This window comes from Aedes aegypti, chromosome 2 (genome assembly GCF_002204515.2).
Source record: "Aedes aegypti strain LVP_AGWG chromosome 2, AaegL5.0 Primary Assembly, whole genome shotgun sequence".
Classification (NCBI taxonomy): Eukaryota; Metazoa; Arthropoda; class Insecta; order Diptera; family Culicidae; genus Aedes; species Aedes aegypti.
In genome coordinates this window covers 135,716,499-135,741,011 of record NC_035108.1, presented here as the reverse complement: position 1 = coordinate 135,741,011, position 24,513 = coordinate 135,716,499, and the positions used below count along the sequence as shown (strand labels likewise).

General features: G+C 36.2%; 4 protein-coding genes across 4 annotated transcripts; 2 read left to right on the top strand and 2 right to left on the bottom strand.

The window, feature by feature from the left end:
* Positions 1-395: 395 nt before the first annotated feature.
* On the bottom strand, positions 396-1,255 carry LOC5577707 (protein lethal(2)essential for life). Its single transcript, XM_001663439.2, has one exon. The coding sequence runs from the start codon at positions 1,103-1,105 to the stop codon at positions 518-520; it is 588 nt and encodes a 195-aa protein (XP_001663489.2). The 5' UTR covers positions 1,106-1,255; the 3' UTR covers positions 396-517.
* A 2,846-nt stretch (positions 1,256-4,101) lies between these two features.
* LOC5577709 (protein lethal(2)essential for life) lies at positions 4,102-4,862 on the top strand. The gene has a single exon (XM_001663440.2). It carries the CDS (start codon positions 4,220-4,222, stop codon positions 4,802-4,804), a length of 585 nt encoding a protein of 194 aa, XP_001663490.2. The 5' UTR covers positions 4,102-4,219; the 3' UTR covers positions 4,805-4,862.
* Positions 4,863-11,715: 6,853 nt separating this feature from the next.
* On the bottom strand, positions 11,716-12,542 carry LOC5577710 (protein lethal(2)essential for life). Its single transcript, XM_001663441.2, has 2 exons — positions 12,486-12,542; positions 11,716-12,400 (listed from the first exon to the last, which is right to left on the bottom strand). Exon 2 carries the CDS (start codon positions 12,394-12,396, stop codon positions 11,848-11,850), a length of 549 nt encoding a protein of 182 aa, XP_001663491.1. The 5' UTR covers positions 12,397-12,400; positions 12,486-12,542; the 3' UTR covers positions 11,716-11,847.
* A 6,489-nt stretch (positions 12,543-19,031) lies between these two features.
* On the top strand, positions 19,032-19,902 carry LOC5577711 (protein lethal(2)essential for life). The gene has a single exon (XM_001663442.2). It carries the CDS (start codon positions 19,187-19,189, stop codon positions 19,772-19,774), a length of 588 nt encoding a protein of 195 aa, XP_001663492.1. The 5' UTR covers positions 19,032-19,186; the 3' UTR covers positions 19,775-19,902.
* Positions 19,903-24,513: the final 4,611 nt, after the last annotated feature.

Sequence of the window (24,513 nt, the reverse complement as noted above, 5' to 3'; positions counted from 1 at the left end):
TGATTGCGACATCATAATCAACAAAAAAAGAAGATATTTTGCAAAGTATGAGTACCACTGACCAAATACTTATAACTTTTCGGTTATTTTTTTGGCGACATTTTACCACTTTACCTTCTGTTACAAAGTTGTAAGAAGTGCCCTTCAGAATGCACTTAAGCAAGCGTATTTTGTAATTTGGGTTTTGATGATGAAATAAGTTTTTGATGATGAAATAAGAAGAGTGAAAGTTACTTTAGTAAGCAATTTGTTCTAGTTGATTACCGTACCTACGTTGGATTATGGTTTCGTGGTCCAATTCCAATTTCCAATTTCAACCACTTACCTACCAAAACGATTGCTTTCGAAGCTTCGCGATAATTGTGATATCAAATTAAATAAACTCATGATGAACAAAAAAAAAATATTTATTTTCAGTCTTGAAATAAATAAATATCTGTAACATTATAAAAAGTTGCCAATTAAATACTTTCTTTTGGACTAGACGTAGGTACATAGAATAGGCAAAATGCAATATCTATTCATCCAGATCCTCGAGAGTATAATTTTTATTCTCCTTAGTGCATTGTTTCTCGTCTGCTGTCGATACTTTTACATGGTTAACCATCACTGAATGTTCCTTCTCCGGTGCGGGGAGTGCCAAAACTGGCGCAGAAATCGTTAGCACTCCATCGGACGATAGAGTCGATTCTATCCTGTCGCTATCGTGCCCTTCCGGAATTCGGTATCGACGAACAAACTGCCTCAACACGTAACCATTTTCAGCATCCTTCTCCTCGTGCTTTGCTTCCACAATAACGAACTGACTGGTTGCCTTCACCGATATATCTTCCGGCTGGAATTCCTGGACATTCAAATTGACCTGGAAGTTCGTGGGTGCTTTATCCGCTGCTTCTTGCTTGTTTCCTTCGTTTTTGCGCTGGCTTGGAGTTCGACAGCATGGCTTTCGATCACACTTTTTGGGCGCGTCGTCGAACGTTACCAGAAAACCTCCAGGAAACGGTTGTCTGTCGAGGTGTTGGCATCTGATTTGGGATGATCGGATGGGACTGTCCAGGCAGCCATCCCACAAATCACTGAACAGAATGGTCGGTAGGAGAACCATGATATTTAGATCTGATACTTTTTCACTTAACTCAGATGAACGAATCGAGTAATATTTCGATATCTTTGAAGATATTTGTAACGATTTTCCGAGCGGTTGACTTGTGTTCACTTGCTTGCTTGCTTTCTGACTGATGGATAACAGTGAGATCCACCGGTGTTTTATTCGAATGTGTGCGCTTCTAGTTCATTCGTTCGACTGTAGCGAGACTACTCTCGAATGTTCGAGCGAACACGCGAATCTGCCGTTTGAACCTTTCAAGAGTGATTCACCACTACTCTTGCTTGCCGCTCAATGGATGATGTAAATGAATGAAAATTTCAGAATCACTCAGTTCATTCGCTCAGATGATAGTCACATTAATCATCAGTGTAGCATTAGGATAGGTCAGTTTTGTTTTGAGGTGAATGTAATCGATAATTTGGATGATTTTTCTAGGTCATTCTGGTACAAACACAACGGCCTGGACGTTTTCATTTTGATTAGGGTACTACAGAATCGCACTTTGTCAATTAACTTAGGGACTCAACTCCAAATGATGGTGATGTATATTACAAACAAACTTTTGAATCTGGGTACTCAAAGAAATGATATTTGGAGATTATCCCGTTTAGATTTATAATAAAATCAGATTCTTGTGACTAAAATATTATATATTGGTTTCTTGAATATGTGAAAACTATGACAGTAATGAAAAACATTTGCATTTCAAATCACCCAAAGGCATTAAACTTAGAGCTAATATAGTTCTTAACGTATGAAAAGATGAGAAATTTTGCAAAGAAAAGTTTTATCGAAGACATCGTACCACATATTGTATGCTTTTTGAGTTATTCAAGGTTAACTTTTGGCGAATATGTGACTTTTCTTGTATTTTTTATTGAATATCATTCAAATGTGATCATCAAACATCAAACATTCTTCTTCTCCTTGGAATTAGGGTAACTCGGTGTTATACGCCCCACCCGGGCAATACGCCCCTCCTCGATATTTAACGAACCAGATTCAATATGAAACTGAAAATGACTGAGAATCCTTACAATTCATGAGACTGTCTCACTATGAAAATTTGACAGTTATAACGCGCAGCAAAACAGAGATAATGCAAAAAGTATCAAAAGTCGAATTTCAATGTAATTTTTCACGCAGTGTTTTTAAGCATTTTTTGAGCCAAATACCACAACATCAAAGCAACCAATTGTAAAACGTTGACTCTTGAACTAATGAACAAATATCATTAGTTAGAATGACCAAAAAGAGTGATAATTCACTGAAATATTCATTTTTCAACAACTTCTCATCCCTGGGCAATATGCCCCATCACGGGCTGGATGATATGCCCCACTCTTGATGCTATCTATTCCCGAGCAAGCTCGTTAGCAATTTTTCAGCGTGCATAAGCAGCTGACAGTCCTGGGGCATATAACCCATGTGTTGTGGGGCATACTGTCCATTTGTCATGGGGCGTACTATCCGTTTGTTGTGGGGCATATTATACTGATACTGGGGCATATTGCCCAGGCTCTTTTTGAAGTGCGTGATTCAGATGATTGTAAAAAAGATGTTATTTTCAGATAATTAAATAGATGTTGCGGAAAAGCTTACATTTTTTTAACAACTAGTAAGATAATGGTCCTATTGAAGTGCTTTTTTCATTAGAGATAATGCTTTTGACCGAGATATATCCATTTTTGCTTAAGGGGGGGCATATTATACCGAGTTACCCTACGTCCTCAATGGGGCACAGTCTGCTTCTCAGTTGAGAGTTTAATGAACCCCTCCACAATTATTAACTGAGAGCTTTAGTTGCCAAAGTTGTCATTTTTGCATTCGAATGTTGTGTGGCAAGTACGATGATTATCTATACCCAGCAAAGTGAATGAAATTTCCATTACGAAAGATCCTGGACAGACCGGGAATTGAACCCAGACAACTTCAGCATAGCATAGGCTATGGAAGGTCGTAGCATCTTTAGCTATCATTTGGAGGTTGAGCTCCCAATTTTCTGACTTTGTGCAATTTTGGGACACCCTAATGTTCACCAAATATGCGGCGAATAAATATAAATTATTGTGTATAATTAAAATACATGCTGAGACATCGAATTTCATCATATTTGCGACATTATTGGAAGAATGACTGATCAGTGATCGTACATATTACAGTCAGCCTCCTGACACCGCCCATACTACCCCATTGGAAAATAACGAGCAAACATCTCTGGTTCCCACTGGGAAGTGGTTCCCACTGACAACTCAATATTTGTAAACAAATAGTCGTTTAAGGACTAACAATCGAGGAAGGCGAAATCTTTTTTGTCGAAAAATTTATTTTCTCACAACAACAGTTATATTAGCACAAACAAACGGTTACAAACTATTCGTTTGCAGTACTGCAAGTTAATTAGAGTTGATATGGTTAGCGTGGAACACATTTAAATATCGGAGAAAAATTTATCTAATATGATTACGCCAATGTAGGTTGTTGTTCTTGAGTTTGATGCTGACCTCGGAAACATGGCTGCCTAGCACCGGGCTGATTACAGTGAATTTAAACATTACCTACTAATGAAATGCATGTGTAATTGTGTGATTCATGAAATCAATAACGTTATTCAGCAAAGAAAGATTTTTTTATTCTATCTCTATTAACGAGATTTTTAGCCCTGGACTAAATCAACTCGGGACCACTATAACCTTTTTTGTCATAAATGGCTATCTTGGGGATGGGATTCGACACTACACCAGGTCTGTCCCCTACAGAAAAATTGTTTTCAAATCAGTTAACATGTGCTTCAAACCCTTTAATTTTAAAATTTGAATGAATTCATTGTCAGCGAATGAAACTGCAGTGTGCGTACCCTTACTTCGTGTTAATATTGGTGACTCATTCATTTGTGTACCACTCACTGCTGGTGGTGTGTTCGTCGAGCACTGGTCATTATTCTAGATATTTCGGAGGCGAGCAATCATGTAGGTATATAAAGCGCGTGAATTCACGGCACTGTTAGTTCATTACAAATCACCGAAGTCAACAGCTAAAAGTGCTAGATATTTCACCAAGAACAATTTTAACAAAGTTTTTATCGTGTGTCTTAACAAAAAAACAGTGAAAATGCCTCTAGTTCCAATTTTGTTCCGCGACTGGATGGATGACTGCTGGGACAGTCCGCTTCGCACTTCACGTGGTATCACCGCAGATGATGTATTAACGGCCCTAGCCACGGCAGCTGTAGCACAATCAGCCGCACAAAATCAACGGCGAAACCACTATAGGAGAACGTGGCGCAATTCCGGCCAAATCGCACGTCAGGATTCCGGTTCTACGGTCAACGTTGCAGACGACAAACTCCAAATAAATCTGGATGTTCAGCAGTTTGCACCGGAAGAGATTTCGGTTAAGGCTACAGACAACAGCATTATCGTCGAAGGAAAACATGAGGAGAAACAAGACGAACATGGATACATTTCAAGGCATTTCGTTCGGCGTTACATGCTTCCGGAAGGACACGATGCCAACCAGGTTGTTTCGTCGCTTTCATCGGATGGCATACTGACGGTATCTGCTCCGAAGAAGGCATTGCCGGAACCAGAAGGCCCTAGAACAATTCAAATAGTTCAAACTGGGCAACCGGTGAAAAGACTGACTGAGAAATCAGAAGGACAAGTGAACGGTAATGCAGAAGAAGGTACTAAATGAATTGTCGATTAAAACTGGAGAATTGTTTTAAGTTTAATATATGTTATGCGATTCGTTATACTGATTTTTTGAATCAATTACGTTTTCGATACTTCAAATTCGCCTTTCTATCTTCACATATCACAGCCTTTCTTGTACTGTTGTACTCTAATGGTATCCTAAGGTGTTGTACCAAACGCTCGAACTACCTTCGGAAATATATGTTTACTCAATTTTCTGAAGTTTTGTTTTGGTTTAAGTCCAAAGTATCAAATTCTTATGTTTTGTTTTGAGTCTCGCCCCTAAATATCAATCGAATTTGGGGCAAAATATGTTTTCTGCTTATCTTTCGCAATATTAGATAGGAACAATGAACATTGGAGTCCAAATCAAAAATCCAGTGTTTTTTTTGCCGACGAAGTAATCGTCAATGATAATCACGACATTTTTTAAATTTCAATTCTTATTATTATGATTCAGTTTAATTATGAAAATTGTCATCAAAATTTGCCAAAGTAGTGGCGAGAACTTGTTCTATTGTGTTATTATATAAAATCAAATAATATGAAAAAAGAGGACTTTAATGTATTTGTAATGTTTTGGTAAATGTAGAGATTTGCTTACAGTGATTTAAATTCATGTTCGTGCACGGAACTGTTTCCACATACATTTGATGAAAAACTGTCGAATTCTGAATAGTGTTTAAAATATTTCATCAATAATAAAAGTCATAGATTGAATACTGTTTACTTTTAGCATAATCTTTGGAATAATTAACAAGTATCTAATTTGTTTCTGAAGTTGCCTTAGTTCCTTAAATATTTTATAACATCATACAGATATATAAGAGCATGGTCGTAGCCAGAATTTCCATCAGCTGAGGGAGGGAAGAACATATCATTCTTCCGAGTGGCTCGATACCGTTGTTGTCTGAACCATGGTCGTATCTTCAACGCACTTTGATCACGAATCAAGCGAGAGATGCATATCAACATCCATAGTGGTTATCACGCTCAATGGTATGGGTGACCTATTGTAGATTTGGTTGTGAAACTCAGAGGAAAACAATATGCACTCTGTCTCGAAAACACCCAGAATCTGAAAGTTATTTTTTTTTTCAATAAGCAAGGTAGAATCCGAAACGCGTAATGGTTTGATTTGTTGGCTGAGTGATGAATCCATTTAATGCTTTGGAAAATTCTAGAATGGAGAAAGTGAAGAATTCGATTGGTTAAGGTCCTATCGACCGTCACTTTCAGCACTGCCAATTATTGAAATGTAATATAAGGATATCATGCTGTTCCTACAAGAATTCCTGAGACAAATTTTATTAGCATTTCTTCCAGAAAAAACTCCCAATTTTAGCCAGGAATCGAGCAAGTATTCCTTCAAGAAAAACGAAAGAAAATACGCCATGAAAATGTGCATGAACTCTTGTAGAGCTTTTCCAGGAATTGCTCTTTGTATAAGGTACCACGGGGCAAGTGGGTAAATGGGATAAGTGAAAATAATTTGTATATTTCACTGAATATGTGAATCAACGTTTCAAACTCATGCGTGAACCTTTGAGGTCATTCAGAACATAACGATAGGTAAGAGATTCCTGAGATTTTTCAACCATTATTGCATAACAGAGCGAAAGATTGGTAAGCTGTCAACTATTACTCCGTATTTTAATATTTTCAGTGGGAAAAAGTTGCGGAAAATAATTTTCTGTGCCACTTCTAAGTTGTCCTCTCTGACAGTTTCAAACTGAAAAAGAAAGAGTTTAAGAATTAATTCCGCGTAAACCTAAAAATAACTAAATTAAAACACCGTAAATTTTCTAATCACGTGGAGCAAGTGAAAAGTTTCTCATTAGAAATTGAATTTGTGTTTGCTTTTTAGGTAGCTGTAAGTAAACAAGGTTCCCAATTATCATAAAAACACCGAACGTGCTGATAACTCAAGAAACACTTTACTCAAAGCTTTAAAAATTATTATTAGGGACAATGGAAATTCGCGATTTTGCGGAAGCCGCGAATTCCGCAAAGTTTGGGCTTCGCCGCGAAATTCAGGAAATCCCACGAAATGCCGCGAAAATAGTTAAATGTGAAGAATTTGTATGCTAATCAAGGTATATTCCAGTTTATTGCTTCTGAAAATGGTTTATTCATCTTGGAGTCAAAGTTCCATAAAAAAATTATAACTGTTTAGTTTTAACTTCGACGTTGTCCTGCTAGTTATTTTCGTTTTAAATTTTGCAGAAACCACCCTTATTTCAAACATATAATCTGAATTTGTAAAAAAAAAAACAATTGATTGAAATTCCATGAAATTTACACATATAAAGGCTTTTTCTTTTACTGAAAATGTGTATTTTTGTGTAAAGTATAGTCAAAAATACAGGGCCGCGACAAAGCCGCAAAATTTGTAATTTATCGCCTGAGTCACTCGCGAAATTTCAAGAATTTTGCCGCGAATTTCCATTGTCCCTAATTATTATAAATCATGGAACTTCTCTGAATGAGGTTGCAATATAAGAGAACGCACGCAAATCCCGTGGAATGTCTTTGCAAAGCTTGTTCACAACATAAAGATGGGGTATAGGTCTAAACACAAAAAACGATCTAAATACTTTATTGGAGGATTTGGTCCAAAGAAATGATTTCTTCCGAAGAGTGATTCGACGTCATATCCGACTTTTTTAAAAACAATTAACGAGCGGTGGAAATTTTACAGTGCAGAAATGCATTTGCTGTCCCATAATGTAAGAACTAACATCGAAAATGTTGTAGCTATAATATTGTCGAATACTTCGAAAAATATAACTGAACAGAAGAAAACTGAGTTGACAAGAATAAAATTTTCTTTGTTTACAATTTACTTATGGTATTCTTCATTGGGACTCCTTAACAAATGAAAAGTTTATTGAAATCGCAAATATAACTGTTAGTTTTCCAATTTATTGTTAAAAACTGCAAACTTTTCACATGCCCCACTTATGGGGTAAGTGGAGAGTAAAAAAACGTTTTTCAAAAACTTTTCCTGTATTTTTTTCTTTAATTTCACATAAAAACCAATTTCAGCATACAGCTTACAGGAGTCAAGCTTTAAAATAAACACGAGTATATAATTAAATCTATGGCTGTAAATTTGTCGTCTTGAATTTCTTCAGGAATTACAATTGACACACGTATATGGATATATTTAGCAATACTGTCAATGAATTCTCAGAAAGCTATCTTAATTTTCTTCATGGAGTTCTTTCAAATTTCGTTTTTCTTGATATACCCTAAATATATATCTATAGACATTACTCCTGGTATTTTTTATAAGACTGTGTCTTTACAAGAAATTTAGTAAACGATCTTTCAAAGACATCTCTGAGAATCTAAAAAATTCTTTCAGATCACCAAAATTACTACTGAGTTTATAAGAAGAATTTCTTCACGTTTTTTATAAACTCCCCCAAACAGTAACCATAATTTTTTTAGGAGCTCTTCGTGTAATCCCTTCAAGTAAACTAAAGTACAATATTTCGTAGGCATTCCTCCAGAATGCCATCCAAAGATTTAAACACAAATTTTCCAAAAAAAAAATCGAAAATTCATACTGTTGTTTATTAAACTCCACGTACCCAGCGTCAGTTTCAGAGGATTCAGGATTTCCAAATCTTCAATCAGCTATTGACTTTTCACATTTTTCAATCGATTTTTTCCAAATCAATGGCATGCGATCTAGTTTTGTCTCAATTTGTAAGGACCGCAAAACGATATCGGTTCACCTTATGGTTCCGGAATGATTCCGGATTCAGTTGGGGTCAGAACCTGCCAAAATATGTTTTTTTTCAACACTTCACTTTTGTGCCTATTCTGCGCGGCGTGTGAGGTGACACGAGTCGAATTAGGTGACAATTGTCGACTCGCTCCCATTTGATTAACATTAGTCGTCTCACGTCACTCGCGGCGAGAGCAAGTCGTCTCGACTCACACGCCGCGCGGAATAAGCACGTTTATAACTACAGTTAAACCTCCATGAGCCGATATATGAAGGGACCATCGACTCATGGAAATATCGAGTCATGGAACAGAAAAGCTATGGAAAGCATGAACCTTGAAATTTTTGTTTTAGTATGGTTCCATGAGTCGATATCGAGTCATGGAAAATTGTCTCATGGAAGTTTCACTGTATTTCTTTTCGAAATTGTACACTTAAACGACCACTTCCACCAGGACATTCGGAACATGTCTGGTGTGACAAGTCAATCCCGAATGGTCGTTGAACTTTCTTATGACCAATTCCACTTATAATTTGACAAATCATGAAGTTTAATGTCGAATGAACAGTTTATACAGCTTGTGGAATGGGCCATATCCACCAGAACATCCAGCACATTTCCGATGTGACCAGATCAATCCTGAATTGTCGTTGAACTGAACAATGACCATTTTCACGCATTTTTTGACAAATCATGAAGATTGAGGTGACACATTAACAGTTGACAAAGCATGGTGGAATAAGACACTTCGGCCAGGACATCCAAAACATGTTCCTTGTGACCATGTGTTGAATTTTGTAATGAGTATTTCAACTCTTTATTTGATAAATCATGAAGATCAAGCTGTCGCTTGAATAGTTTTGATAACATTGTGGGAATGACTGCCTCCTTCGGAGCTTTCGGAACATATCTGCCTCAAGTAACCTAATTTTCGTGTCCACGGAGTCACAAATACTGAATTGTATATGATTGTATATATCGATTGTGTTTAATGTATAAAAAAATCGGAAAGCACCAGTGAAAAAATGAAATATTTCAAAAAATCATATTTCGGCGCAGCTTCTGACCCCAACTGAATCCGGAATAATTCCTGAGCCATAAGCTGAACCGATTCCGTTTCGCGGCCCTTGAATTCAATTGTGACGGTTTGAAGATTACTTGTTAACAGCTGATTGAAGATTTGAAAATCCTTAAAAAACAGATGTTGTTTCATGTTATTTTATTTCGGAGCTCGGATTAATAGATGACTTGCTCACAGCGTCAGGAATTCAAAACTGCTTTTCTTTTGATCAGTGTTGCCAAACCATTTTTCAAAACAAAGTCATTACATTTTTATGTAAAACATGCAACATCTCCCTTTTCATCAATTGAAGAATTTAGCTTATCAATGCATTTCAAAATCGTTAAAACGTTTAGGAACAAGAATACGTCTTTTGGGTTGCTACGATGTCACTTCTGGTGCTGAGGATGGTCTAGATGGTGTTCCTTGATTACTGGAATCAATCGTGGGATTTGCATCCAGCTGTGGTTCAGGTTTCCGGCTATTATTTGAAATATTGAAATATTTGAATCATCCCAAACAGCTGTTCCTCAACGAAATGATAACCGATTTAAGCTCTATAGGCTTCATTGGAAAGCGTAGTATTAAGCCTTTGATTTGGCTATAATAACATAAATTTGAATACATTAAGTTGTTAGTTGTAGCAACAAATGTTTTTTGCAATGCTTCTCTAAAATTATAATAAATTTTCAAAACTTCGTCCGTTTTATGTGAAGTGTTTCGAGAAAATGAGTCACTCACTATGAAGCAGCAAATCATCCATACTTTCTGAAGTGCAATAATTTATCTTGCCCCTAGAGGTGAAAATTTCATTTTCATTTTCCATTATAATTTATCTATTTCATCATTCAAATCTGTATAATGTGTCATAACTCGTTTAAAACTATACTAAAATTACTACAGGGAACTTATATATGTATCTCTAGTTTAGGTTTAAATAATCATTTCTGCATTACAACATTTTTTGTAATAATAGCCTTTTTACATTTTACAATTTGGCAGTTATTTCCAACTGGATGATATCAGGTATCCAAAATAGTTGATAGATTACCATTATCAAGCGATTTGGGACGTATTTGAGGTTTTGTCCGACCTTTGTATGAAGGCCCGCCACAGTGCGATGCGCCAACAGATGACGGTAGTGTGTAAACGTCAAACACGGACAAAAACGATGCGAGCGCTGCGGATGGTGGACTGACCACCTACAATATATTTCAATCGATCGTTAAGAAGGTGGTCGATGAACAATGACGAGAGTGTGACGTCTGTTTGTCTGCGCAAAAAGTTTATCATGACGATAACTTATAGTTGGACATATTGATAACTTCAAAAAATTTGTGGAGAATGGCATTTTTTAAATAATTTTTGCTATGAAATTCAGTAAATCTGGTGACGGTTTCGAACTTTTTGCTAGCTGTGCTAGACATGTAAAAAGCATTTTACAGTTTTATTTGTTTGAAGTTTGGATGATAAAACAAAACAAAATGAACAAAACAAATTGTGTGACTATAATTCAAAGTTACTTGTTAAATCATATATTCCTGGGTACTACAGACTTCCTTTGATACTTGGTTTTTCCTCAAGGCAGCATTCTGCGACCAATATCGTACATATATACGTATATTTTTTTATCTGACTTATCTGAGTTGCCTCGAGGATGTCAAAAATCTTTTTTTGTGGATGACACAGGTCTCTTCGGAGCCCATGTGGAATTTGTAGTAGATTGCAAATTTGTTTTTAATGTTTTGTTTTCATACCAACAGTAATGAATTCCAAAAAAACATAAACCAAAATTTCTTTATTTGAAACCTTTAATTAGACATGTTGTCATGATGAGCGGTATAATCAATAAATTGGTCTGATAAAGTTAAGCATCTAGGAGGCATGCTATATAGAAAAATATCTTTCAAAAATCACATAATGTCTTATTAACACGCTTTTAGGGTTTACGCCAGATGTGTTGCATACTGTACCAATATGGAATTAAAATTTGAATGATGATTCTGAAAATACGAAGATATGTTGAAATTTGTCATTATCACGAGAAATGTTATGTTTAAACAGACCAGAGACGAGAAAAAAAGATTTCGGATGAGCATGTCTATCAATTATTTTTAAAGCTGTGTTCTGTATTTCATTTACAATCAATTATGCCAGCACAATCAAAGATGAACACTCAACTAAACTTATTAAACTACTTATCCAAGACTTAAGAAATGATACCACACTAATACATTATCTAATTTATCTCTTTGCTTTCTTTTCGGATGGTTTCTTTGGTTTCGAGACTTTTCCCACTGGAATGGGTCGCTCTTTCTCCGGCTCCGGGAGAGCCAATTTCGGCGCACTGATGGTAAGGACTCCATCGGACGACAACGTCGATGCAATTTTATCCCTATCGTGTCCTTCTGGAAGTTGATAACGCCGAACAAAGTGTCTCAGCTCGTAACGATTTTCGTCATCCTTTTCCTCGTGTTTTCCTTCCACTGTCACAAATTTATCCGTTGCCTTCACCGATATCTCATCCGGTTCGAAATCTTCGACGTTTATATTGACTTTAAACTCGTTGGCCGATTTCTTTGCAACGGTTCCGTCCTGAAGTTCGTCGTCCAAATCCGATTGATGCCAGCTGCGCTTTCGTCTGCACCGTTTCGGAAACGCGTCCTCTAATGCGAGCAGGACATCTTCCGGATGGAGACCGCCCCTGAAGGATCGTCTATTTCGAAACCGGGGTAGGTCATCATCCAAATAGCCATCGAACAAATCACGTAGCAAAACAGGCACAAGAGCCATGTTTCTGTGTTTTTTATGAGTTAGATAATGTTTGAAATTGTGTGTCTTTATCGTTTAAACTTTATCTCACTGGATTTTTTTTTGAATACCTTTGAAAATGTTGGTAGACTGTTGTTGTACACTCTTCAAGATGTGTTTGTCTTAAAACGTTGAATGATACTGATGTCGAGCAGTGAGTGTCCAGGTTTATTTATACATTTGTTTGTAGTTCCAGTTCATTCTATGCGATGTTACTCGATTTACAAGCTTCGTGAATGAACTGCGTGAAATGCGTGTACGCGTGCGTTTAAAAATAGAATTAATGGTGTTTGGGTCTTATAATAGGCATCCTGTTTGTTTTGTTTTGTGTATTTCGGGTATTGAGATAGGTCATGTTTTGTTTTGAAGCAACCCCAAACACCTCGAAAGTTCGAGAACATATTGATGAGCAACGAGAAATGTTTCGACGAATGTTCTAGCAAATTCTAATTAATTGGATAGAGAATAGATTTATTAAATCGCTTAGTGCGTAAGCTGTTTTTAAATATGATTTCTTGTTTAAGACGTACTAGTTGTTTTTGAATTTTTATCTTACTAATTGCAACACATTATTGATAAATAATGTTTATGACCGCTACTACAGTATGGGCAATAAAAATAAGAGAAAATCGTCATGTGCTCAGGTAGCATTTACATGGAAATGAAAACAAAACAAAAATGTTATTCATTATTTGTATTGTTTAATCTCATTAAACTATATTTTGCGCTTTGGACATGATTCATATCGCTTTTAAACGGTGCAAATTTGAAATAGAAAAACCCAATTTTTTTGCAATCTACTACAGAAGACTCTTAGGCTTCGTTCTTTGGCGCAAAAAAATATTTTTGACATCTCTTAGGTGACTCAGGTAAGTCAGATGTGAAAATATTGTACAACTAGCTTACCCAACGTGGCTAACCACGTTACAGCAAAATTTGAGGAGGAAAAACTATGTACCGTAAAACGGGGTAACTTTGATAATGCGGGTAACTTTGATAGGGCGAGACCCACAACATATTATACGAAATAACGAAGTTTCTGTCAATCACACTTTATGACACTTTATGTCAAAGCTATTTTTGTTGGAATCAAGTGCAACGCCCTATAGATGTTCCGTTATTCATTCAATTTTGTTCGATTTATACTCCATTATCAAAGTTACCCCAAAAAAGAAAGCCGACTTTCGATCATATGAAAAATTATATATCCATTCAAAATAAATCTTTTGGCAATCTGTCAACTGCAAGCGATGGCTAGGACGCCAGTACTTGTTTTGAAAATATAATTTATAATGCTTTGAAACAGTATGCATAAATATTCAAGTTTTCTTCGAAAACACTATCAAAGTTACACCGTTTTACGGTACACTCTTATAAAGCGCATGATATTGAAGCCGGTAAAATCACCTAAATTTATGCTCTGACCATACTACATCATCCACGTGGCCTCAATGCTGTTGTAATGTTCTAATCTGAAATAATTACAGCCCCATATTATGTTGTAGTGTTTCCTCTGTTGTGAAACATTTCAAAAGTTCCAGTAGATTCTATGAATTAGAGAGCAGAATCTTACCGCAAATTCTAGAACATTCTGCTGAATAGCTGTTGCAGTGTACTCAAATTTATTGTCATCCTTCAATATCACAGTTGTGATGTAGGGACCATCGATTCATGGATATATCGAGACATGGAACAGAACCATCATAGTAAGCATAAGATCCAGTACAAAATAATAAAACTCGAATTTTGGCGCACATTCATCTCATTCATGTTTATCTTGCTTATGAATATGTCGAACCTGATATGAACCAGAGTTGGAACTGCAAAACCCGCTCTGAATCACATTTTTAATCCCAAATCGATTCAAGTTCAACCGAACAACAATTTGCTTGAAGTTGATTTGTTTACGTTTTTATCACCGACCTAGTTCGAAATCACAATGATGAAAATATCGAGAATATTCTACAAATTGGAAAGAACAATGTTCCAGAAAACGCTAGACTTTTCTGTTAAACAGCTGTTGTAACGTTCCACAATTTGAAATTGTAATGTTCTTACATTGAAATTGACTGTTGTAGTGCTCTCAAATTGCTGTTGTAGCGCTCAGTGAAGTATTTCGATGAAACATTTCAAAGCGTTACTGACAGACAGACAACTCTGGGATTTTATATATATGATATTGCACCCAAAATGCTCCTTTGAAAAACTCCAGCTCTTACAGGAAGTTCATTCTGTTCAAAATGACCTTTTCAAAAAGTTTACTGATGGAGGAAAGCAAACTGATTGGACGATAGCTAGAAGCTTCTGCATTTTGTCTGGTTTTAAAATTGGTACAAACTATCCATTTGTCAGGAAAATATGCTAATTGAAAACATTTGTTAAATATATCAACTAAGAATGATAAGCTACTTTCTGGAAGTTTCTTGATGAGAATGTAGAAAATTTCATCATCGCCAGGAGCTTTCATATTCTTGAATTATCTAATAATAGTTCTCACTTCTTCCAAATCAGTCTCCCTGGAATTTTCAAAAACCTTCTTTTGATGGAGAATATTTTCGAAGTCCTGAGTCACTTGATTTTCTATTGGACTAGTAAGCCCTAAATTAAAATTGTGCGCGCTTTCAAACTGCATAGCAAGTTTTTGAGCTTTTTCGCAATTAGTAATAATTTGTTTTTCTCTTTCAATTCCGGTATTGGCTTCTGAGGTTTTTTCAAAATTTTAGATAATTTCCAAAAGGGCTTAGAGCCAGGGTCCAATTGAGAAATTTTGTTTTCAAAAATTTGTTTCTTAATTGTGAACAACGTTTCTTGATTTCTTTCTGCAAATCCTGCCATATAATTTTCATGGCAGGATCGCAAGTGCGTTGAAATTGCCTTCTCCTCACGTTTTTAAGACGGATCCAGAGTTTAAGATCATCGTCTATTATCACTGATTCAAATTTTGGGGTTCACATTTTGGAATTGCAATGTTCCTGGCTTCAACAATGAAATTTGTTAAGGTTTCAAGAGCATTTTCAATATCAAGTTCTGTTTGTAAAGAAATGTTAACATCGAGATTACTATCGATATATGTTTCAAATATATTCCAGTTGGCTCGAAAATAATTGAATGCGGAGCTGACAGAATAGAGAATCGCTTCATGGGACATGATCAGAATCAAAATCAGCATGAGTAATCTGTTGGCTATAAAGATGACTAGAGTCGGTTAAGACCAAATCAATCGTAGAGGAAAACCATGTAGGGCTATCAGGGTATTGAATTGAGAAATATCCTGAAGAGCACTCACCAAATAAAATTCTACAGTTGTAATTAATTTGTGAATTATTCCATGACCGATGTTTGGCATTAAAGTCACCAATGAAAATTTTTTTTGACTTATTGCGAGTCAATTTTCGCAAGTCAGTTTGGAGTAAATTAATTTGCTGTCCAGAACATTTAAAAGACAGCTATGAAAGTATATTTACCAAGCTGTGTTTCAACTGAAACACCTAAAATTTCAAAAATTTTAGTTTGAAATGACGAAAACAGTTGATGTTTTATACGCCTATGAATGATGATTGCAACTCCCCCACATGCCCCATCAAGTCGATCATTACGATAAACAAAATAGTTGGAATCTCTTTTCAATTTGGATCCAGGTTTTAAATAGGCTTCTGAATTAACCGCTATATATATGTTATTAGCTGTAATAAAATTAAACAGCTCGTCCTCTTTATCCTTCAAAGAACGAGCATTCCAATTTAAAATATTTAAATTATTATATATTGGATCCACTACAAAAACGTAATCCAATAACAATTTGATTAGTAAATTTTACAACAACTTGAACTGCTTCAGTCATAGTGGTGGCTTTGAACATTGCATCAATCATTAGATTCAATTGATCAGTTAGAAAATTAAAACCAGAGGGAGACATATCACTTGAAGTGGGTACATTATCTAATGGTTTTCCGTTAGAATTTTCGGTAGACGAAGAGGCGGAAGAGAAGTTATCTGTGGCGGCAGGGTTTTTTTTCATTTAATTTGAATTAATTGGGTGGATACATTTGAAATTAAAAGAATCGAACTGCTACCTTACGGAAAAAAATAGTTAGTGAATGAGCATGATTATAATCTTTCTGATGGGTATGATTCTTAATCATGCGACTGGCACGAGCCTTGACGACTCGCGAAAGGCAAGCCCAAAAATTTGACTTATGATTGCCTCCGCAATTTGCACATATGAACATGTCGGTATCTTCTTTCACTGGACAGACGTCCTTAGCGTGAGAAGAACCTTCGTAAAGCATGCATGGATGGGCAATGTTTTGTACCATGACCCCACTTTCGGCACCGACGGCACTGAGTGGGGTTCTGGAAATTTCCTCCAGGTTTCTGGAAATGTTCCCATGTCACACGGCATCGAACATAAGTCTTGCTTTTTCTAAAGCTTCAATATTATTTAGATCACTTTTGTTTAAGAGCCCTTTTCGATGAATGTCTGATTGGGTTTTCTTTTTCAAAATGATTACTTGGGCTTGGGAAAACTCAAGTAAATCATATTTTCCATTTTTGATCTCTTCGGGTGACTTACAGTCTTTTGAGAGACCTTTCAAGAAGACCTTGTTCAAACGTTCATTTTTGTCGTCATAAATAAAAAAATGTGCTTCTTCTCTTCCAGATGTTTGAGAAGAATTTCGCGATCTTTAAGAGTTTCCGGCAAAACTTGACAGTCTTCTTTCATTGCGAATTGGAAGAAAACCCTGATTCCCCTAATGGAGTTCAAGATCTCCTGCCTTAATCCTCCTAATAATTCGGAGCAACTGACCACGATGGGCGGCACTTTTTGATTCCTCACTTGAATCAAAAAGCCTGGGCTAGACGCGGCTTCGATTTGATGTTCGGAAAATTTGTCCAAAGAATCGAACATATTGCTAATTTCGATGCAATCATCAACACCAACCATATCACCCTTGGGAGGAAGCGCGCATTCTGGAGAAACGTTCAATGGAAAAGTAATGAAATTCAAACATTTGTCTAACATATGCAAATGCATCACCCATGAACGTTTTCTCATATTCAATATTAAATTACGAAATTACAAAAATGATTTAAAAGTCATTCAGATTATACGAAAATTTGTCCCAATCGATCACCGACAGTAGACACTGCCAATCTGGGTCTATAACCTAGTCGAAAAAAAATCTTTGTCACATTTTTCAAAAAGAAAAAGCATTATGTATTTCATAGTCTCACGGTTCACGCAGAAATTCAGATAATCTTACAAAGAGTGTTGAAAATGGTCATATTTTGCGTCTTTTACAACATCACTTCCTTCTAGAAAACATGGCTACGCCTATGACTTTGCAGGTTGGACAGAATATACTAGAATCTCCTGGAACTGTTATTAAATTTGAAGATTTTTCAACATCAAGATAAATACAAAAAAAAAAATGCGATTTTAAATGAGTATGCGCAGGTTGTTCGTGAAGTCCTAGAACATTCTTGATTTTTATTAGGAAAATATGAAGATGTAACTCATAGCAACGAGTGAGGGTAGAATGCTCGATAATGTTTATCTTCCTAGCGAAGAACCGTCTAGAACTTTGATTCCCGCATTTTGTGAGTGAGAGTGGAATAAAATTAACCATGCAGATTGCACAGAATATTCGAGATTATTTGAAACTTTCTGTTTTCTAAGAACAAATTTGAATTTTGTGAGTAATCATGCATATTCCACGTGATCAATAACCATGCATATTTCACGTGATCAATTTATAAATGGACTAATGGAATAATGTAGTAGTAGGTACATCACAACAGCAGTGCATCAGTTCTATGGTGCATTGATGTATTCGTGCAGGCAGACATGATTAGGCAGAAGGAAGCTTGTTGCAGATTCGGCATTTTCCAGGATTCTAGAACTTTTTCCATTCTATTTGTAGAGTTTTCTGAATCTTTATTTATCAGAAAGATTATAGTGATAATAATTCTATATTCGTAACTAAATCGAAAATCCAGGACACATTTTTCAACTTGAGAAATTTGATAGCTAGAGAATTCGAAGTTTTCTTCTCTTGAACAAATTTTGTTTCGAATTTTTATATGAACTCTTTTTCAATTTAATTCTCAGCTAGATATGAAAACGAGGATCTAATGAAGATGAGAAAGCATATTACAGACTGGCGAGAAAATTTGAGATTTGTTCATACAGTGAACCAAGTCTTTTGATTTTACTTTAATATCACGAGAAATTAAAACTTGAGTCAAATTAAAAAATGTTGGTAATAAAAATGGGGCCAGGAATATATTAAAAATCATAAGAGACATCCTACTTAATGCCTATAAAGCAACAAAACTTTAGTTTTTTCAGTAAGATACATAATATAATCGAAGTTCAACACACCCCATTCATTGCGTTAGATGAAAATCCTGTGTTATGTTGATTGTGTGTATTACAGACTAAAGCCGTAAATATCGTCACTCAGACAGCTACTCGAATGACTTTTTCATTCAATAAACAACTAGAATGTTCATTTCAATTCATTTGCGAATGCTTTTTCTCTGGCACATTCGTGAATGTTCGAGCTGTGTGTGCTGTTGGCGCTCAATAGTATAAAAGGCGAGCGGATTCACGTTCCCCAGTATCAGTTTATTCAGAAACACGCATACGAAAACGTGGTATCTACAAGAAGCCAAAAACGATAAACTTGTGAAAGCTACAAAACCAATTATTCAACAGTGAAAAAATAAGTTATAATCAGTTAACAAGTGTTCTGTGCAAACGAAGAAAATGTCCCTAATTCCGATTGTGTTCCGTGACTGGTGGGATGACTGCTGGGATACTCCTTTGCGTACATCCCAACTTTTGGACCAGCATTTTGGCAGTGAAATCAGTGCAGATGATTTGCTGACTGCACTCACCACGGCAGCTGCTGCTCAGTCTGCATTGCAGAACCAGAGACGCTCTCGCTATAACAGACCTTGGCGCAATTCTAGTCTCGCTGCTCGTCAGGATTCCGGATCAACGGTCAAGGTATCCGACGACAAGTTCCAAATCAACCTGGACGTTCAGCAGTTCGCCCCGGAAGAGATCTCTGTCAAGGCTACAGACAACAGTGTTATCGTCGAGGGCAAACACGAAGAGAAAAAAGATGAACATGGATACATTTCGAGACAATTCGTTCGTCGCTACGTGCTTCCAGAAGGACATGATGCCAACCAGATTGTCTCGTCGCTCTCATCGGATGGCATTTTGACGGTTACTGCTCCGAAGAAGGCCTTGCCGGAGCCAGAAGGACCAAAGGCGATTCCGATCGTCCAGACAGGGCAACCAGCTAAGAACCTTCAAGTTGTCGAGAAAAAGGCCAATGAGAAATGAAAATAAGTATTTTTGAGTTCTGTTGCCATATAACTACCTCACTTTTCAATATGATTTGCTTATAAAATAGTAACAAAATGTTCCTGAAGTTTACCAAATAGTAAGTTAATAAATTGATCTTGATTGATTAGTTTGTAGTTTTAATAAGAAATCGGTTCAGGAATTGTATGAATAAAAATACAGGATTAAAAATAATTATAATTGACTAATCAATTTTTTGAGAAAATTTTCCACTCAGTGAAGTTAAGCTTAGATAGACTTAAAAGAATTCAAGTCATTAACGAACCGTTCTTCGCAGAGTACCTTACGTTTTAGAAGGGATTATATATACTTATTGATGCAGAATCGCGGTTTCCGGCTGTGATTGGGTTCACACACGGACAGGATTAGACCCTACCGGGGGTGGTCACTATCAGTGGAACACACTACAAAAATCACCACTGAAATAACTTTTTTCACCTTTCCAAAACTTTATAGGGCTTTTAATTTATGGAACCTTATTTCTAGAATGTTCAATTCCAGCTGACAAAATTTCATTCTTCTACATCGTCTTTCAACCCTACGCTGTGTAAAATTATTCCATTTAAATTAATCATAAAAAACTCTAGTAAATTTAAATATTTAATGTTGCTGCCAGTCCAACTGACAGCATGGTATACGTGCTTTAAGGTGCAGATGTATCGAAGCCAAACCTCGAAATTTCAAGGGCACTAATTTAGAGAACCAGACGACCATTTGTGTTGAAAACCAAACTAACTTTTCACTCGCTGATGGTGACGAATCGATTAAATTTTCACCGCGAACGATTGTCTGGTTTTCTAGATTTGTGAAAATTCGAGATATGACTTCGATAAATCTTCATCTTAAACAGCTTTCAGTTAAAAGAAATGTCATACTCTATGTAGATATTCATTCTTTGTTGTTCTACCAATGGTTCCTTTTAGTATTTTCCTTCTAAAATTATGTTAGAAAATTCTCTGATGATTGATGTTTAGGTTTCACAGGAAATCAATGCCAAAATGCCTCGATAAACAAAAACAGAAGAACATTGTCTTAATAAGTCTTCAAAACACCTCCCAAATGAAAGCTTGGGTCCTCCTCTTTCATTTGGTGCTAAAACGGAAATCAGGGGTCATAATCCCATGTATATTAAGTGCAAAATAAGTATTTTATTGGAATTTATCCTAGAAATCGCGAAAAGAAATCTAGCATCAAATAAAACGGTCCAAGCTTTCATTTGGTGGATGTCTGGAGATTACTTACGAATTTACCCAAACATTTTTTCCGATAATCGTTTGGAATCATTTCAAAAACTATTCACATATTTTAATTGCCAAGAATTAACTGATGTGATTTCTCTCAAAAATTCAATCGCTGGGACCCGGAAATAATCCATGACTTTTATTTCATTCCATGTCCTTCGTATACTCTAAAAAATCAACTAGAAATCAATCAGTACACGTTTTGCTACGGGATTTACTTAGCCAAGTGGCCTTACTTACGGCTATAAAGCAAAGCCATGCTGAAGATGTCTGGGTTCGATTCCCGGTCGGTCAAGGATTTTCTCGTAATGAAAATTTCCTGGACTTCCCTGGGCATAGAATATCATCTGTAAACAAAATTTCCATGAGAAGAAAAACTATTTCAAAATTGACGGAGTTGGTGGTCTGATGACTACCGTTTCTGCTTCATAAGCAGAAGGTCATGGGTTCAATCCCAGGCCCGTCCCTTTCCTCGTACTTCGTAGTTGTATCTTTCACTTGTTTCTTTCTTCCACTCTTAATCGATCACACTAAATCTACTCGTTCATAGCATTTGCTAAAACCAGAGACGGACAAACAAAACTGTTTCCCTACGCTTCCATTCTTCCATCATTATAGCATGCCTTTCTTACGCCTGATATATAGGTAGTCTGCTAACCAAAAGCACAGACAAACAGACGTAATAGTGACGAAATTCCCATAGACCACTCATTTAACGATCATTTCAACACGGAGAAAAACACCCTAGTTTGAAATAACCAATATTTTTGTTGGATTTCAAACTGACAATTTAGTTTTTTATAATCCAAAACTTATTGTTTCAAACTCATCGCTTTGTTTGAAACTAATTGGTTTAATAGGCTGTTTCAATGTGAAATCTTTATGTCGTAATAACGTATATTATAGTTGTTTCAAACTAAATGTTTAGTTAATTTCTACAAACTACTGGTTCGCTTTGACTAATATTTAGGTTGTTTGTTTCCCCGATTAAATATTATTATCAAAATAGAATAATAGGTTGTTTTGAACAAAACAATACATCTAATCAAACCAAGATTTTATAAGGACCAAAACCAACTAAAATTTTAGTTTTTAATGAACCAACGTTAGTTGTTGTTTCTGAGTTCTTTGTGTTGTTATTTTTCATTACATCACATTTATACAGTATGTTTTTATGATACAGATAAAATCTTCGCTTTCAAATGAAAGTGAAAATTCATCCAAAAAAGAACAAGGTGCTGGTGCTGCTTCTTCCATTTTATTTTTAATTCTTGTGGTAAGACAGATTTTCTACCAGTTATTTGGATGTGCTGTTTTCTAATTTCAAGATGGAGAAAATGAAGAAATTAGGACAAAAATATCTCTGACGGCGCTCGAATAACAAGAGCCTACATACGTTATACAGCAAGACATTTGATATTTATAATCATGATTATTTCTAAATAATAAATATATGTTACGAAACCTTTACTAAAAAATAATGCATGGAATAATGGTTTAATCAATAATTATAATTGAAACATAAGAAACTACATTTGCATTTGTTTATGTTAAATTGATTCTTGTTAAAATCAAACCACTTTTTTTAGTTTGAATCAACCTAAATTCTTGTTCGTTTCAAGAACTGTCAAATTAAACAACAAATTTGATGCTTGTTTCAAACTTGGGTTTGTTGAATTTACCTAAATAATCGAGAAACCAATAACATGAAATCTTAGCTTGTTGTAACCAACACATTTTATTAATTTGAACCATAATTTTGTTTGAGCAAATTTCAAACCAAAGTTTTGTTTGAAATGAACTACTCGTTGATTGTAATTAATAATTATTTTTCTTCGTGAATCTTGCGTGTTACAAACCTCACAACCAGAGGCGCGCGCATAGTTTTTCTTTGTGTTTGATGTTTTACTCTACTGCCATCTGCAGGCCTTGTTGCACGAAACAATATTTTGTGCATCATGCTCACCACTGATGGTATGAACTGAGCGATGGATTTTGAAGAAATTTGTTCTAAATGTTACGTCTGTTTGTCTGTGCCATATACTAGACCCTCTGCCATAAAATTAACACCCCTACCGGGAAGGTGTAGGGGTGTTAATTTTATGGCAGAGGGTCTTGTATATGGCACAGACAAACAGACGTAACATTTAGAACAAATTTCTTCAAAATCCATCGCTCAGTTGAAGAAGATGCAGGATTATACCTGGTCTATAGTGGACCAGTTTCAAATGCATTATCAATTCCCCTCATTGGTCTGCATTCTGACGTGGCAGGCGCCATTGAGCCTAAAAAAAGATCATCAGCACTCATACACTGAGGGTGTCTGTTAATCCCAAGCAGTCTTCTGGTTGGTTCCTTGTGTAAGTGCAGCTGATCTGACGATACTGGAGTACCAATCACGGGCGGCCAGTGAATCAATTGTCACCCAACACGCAGCCACAAAGACATTGTCACCTCCTATACTTGTTGCAACAATTTTATTCCGCAACATGAGTTTATCATCACTTGAACCGAATATGACAAAGATCGATCACCACGTGCGCAGCAATTGGGCTTCGCATTGCAATTTTCGAGAACTTTCTTCGTGTTAGTAAACATTGACACATTATCAAACAGCATCCATAAAACAAATTTGGTTTTGTGTTTAAAATAATTGACTAATCGCGCGTTGAAAAGGTTGCCACAATGTTGCGCTCTGTGATTGTCATGACAATTTCTCTTTTGATTGTGTCTTTATCTGCAACAGTAGCGACAAACGTTTGTGAGCGAGCTTGCTTTGTTGTTTGTTTTTCGTCTATTTTGATGATAAATTGATTCACTGCGGGCGGCCAATCAAGCTCAAGCTCTTCTTCCTGTTATTATGTCCCCACTAAGACAGAGCTTGCTGCACAGCTTACTGCTCAATGAACATTTCCGCAGTTATTAAGTAATATTAATTGTGACGTTGATTTTCCATAGTTTGCTATTTTCGCAATCGTATACCGTATGGCAAGCACGATTAAACTTTTTGCCCAAAGAAGTCTAGAAAATTTCCATTACGAAAGGATCGTAGATCCACCGGGGAACGAAACAGGACACCTTCAACATGGCAATTACTTACGAAGAACTATTTTGGTTGAAATAGCTATTCAATCGGAAGTCAGAGATGAAAAGACACGCCGGCCCCGCCCATCTTCTCCGTTACGAGGAAAGGGAAAGATAATGATGATATGACACCTACTTAAAGAGAGGCCACTGACTTATCGACTCCCTCATAGATGTCAATGAGTTGAACGATAGGCAAGGGAATGGTCCAAGATTCACTGTAAGCAAGTTGCTAAGACATTTAGCATCACTCCATGCGCGTGTCTTCCAGGGATGGGGCACAGGTATTTCCATCTTGTGTCCTAGCTAAAGAGCTTTGGTTTAAGTACCACTGCTCACTCTCTGAAACGAGAAAACAATTTGACCCTACCCTCTGAAATAGCCCTAGTTCAT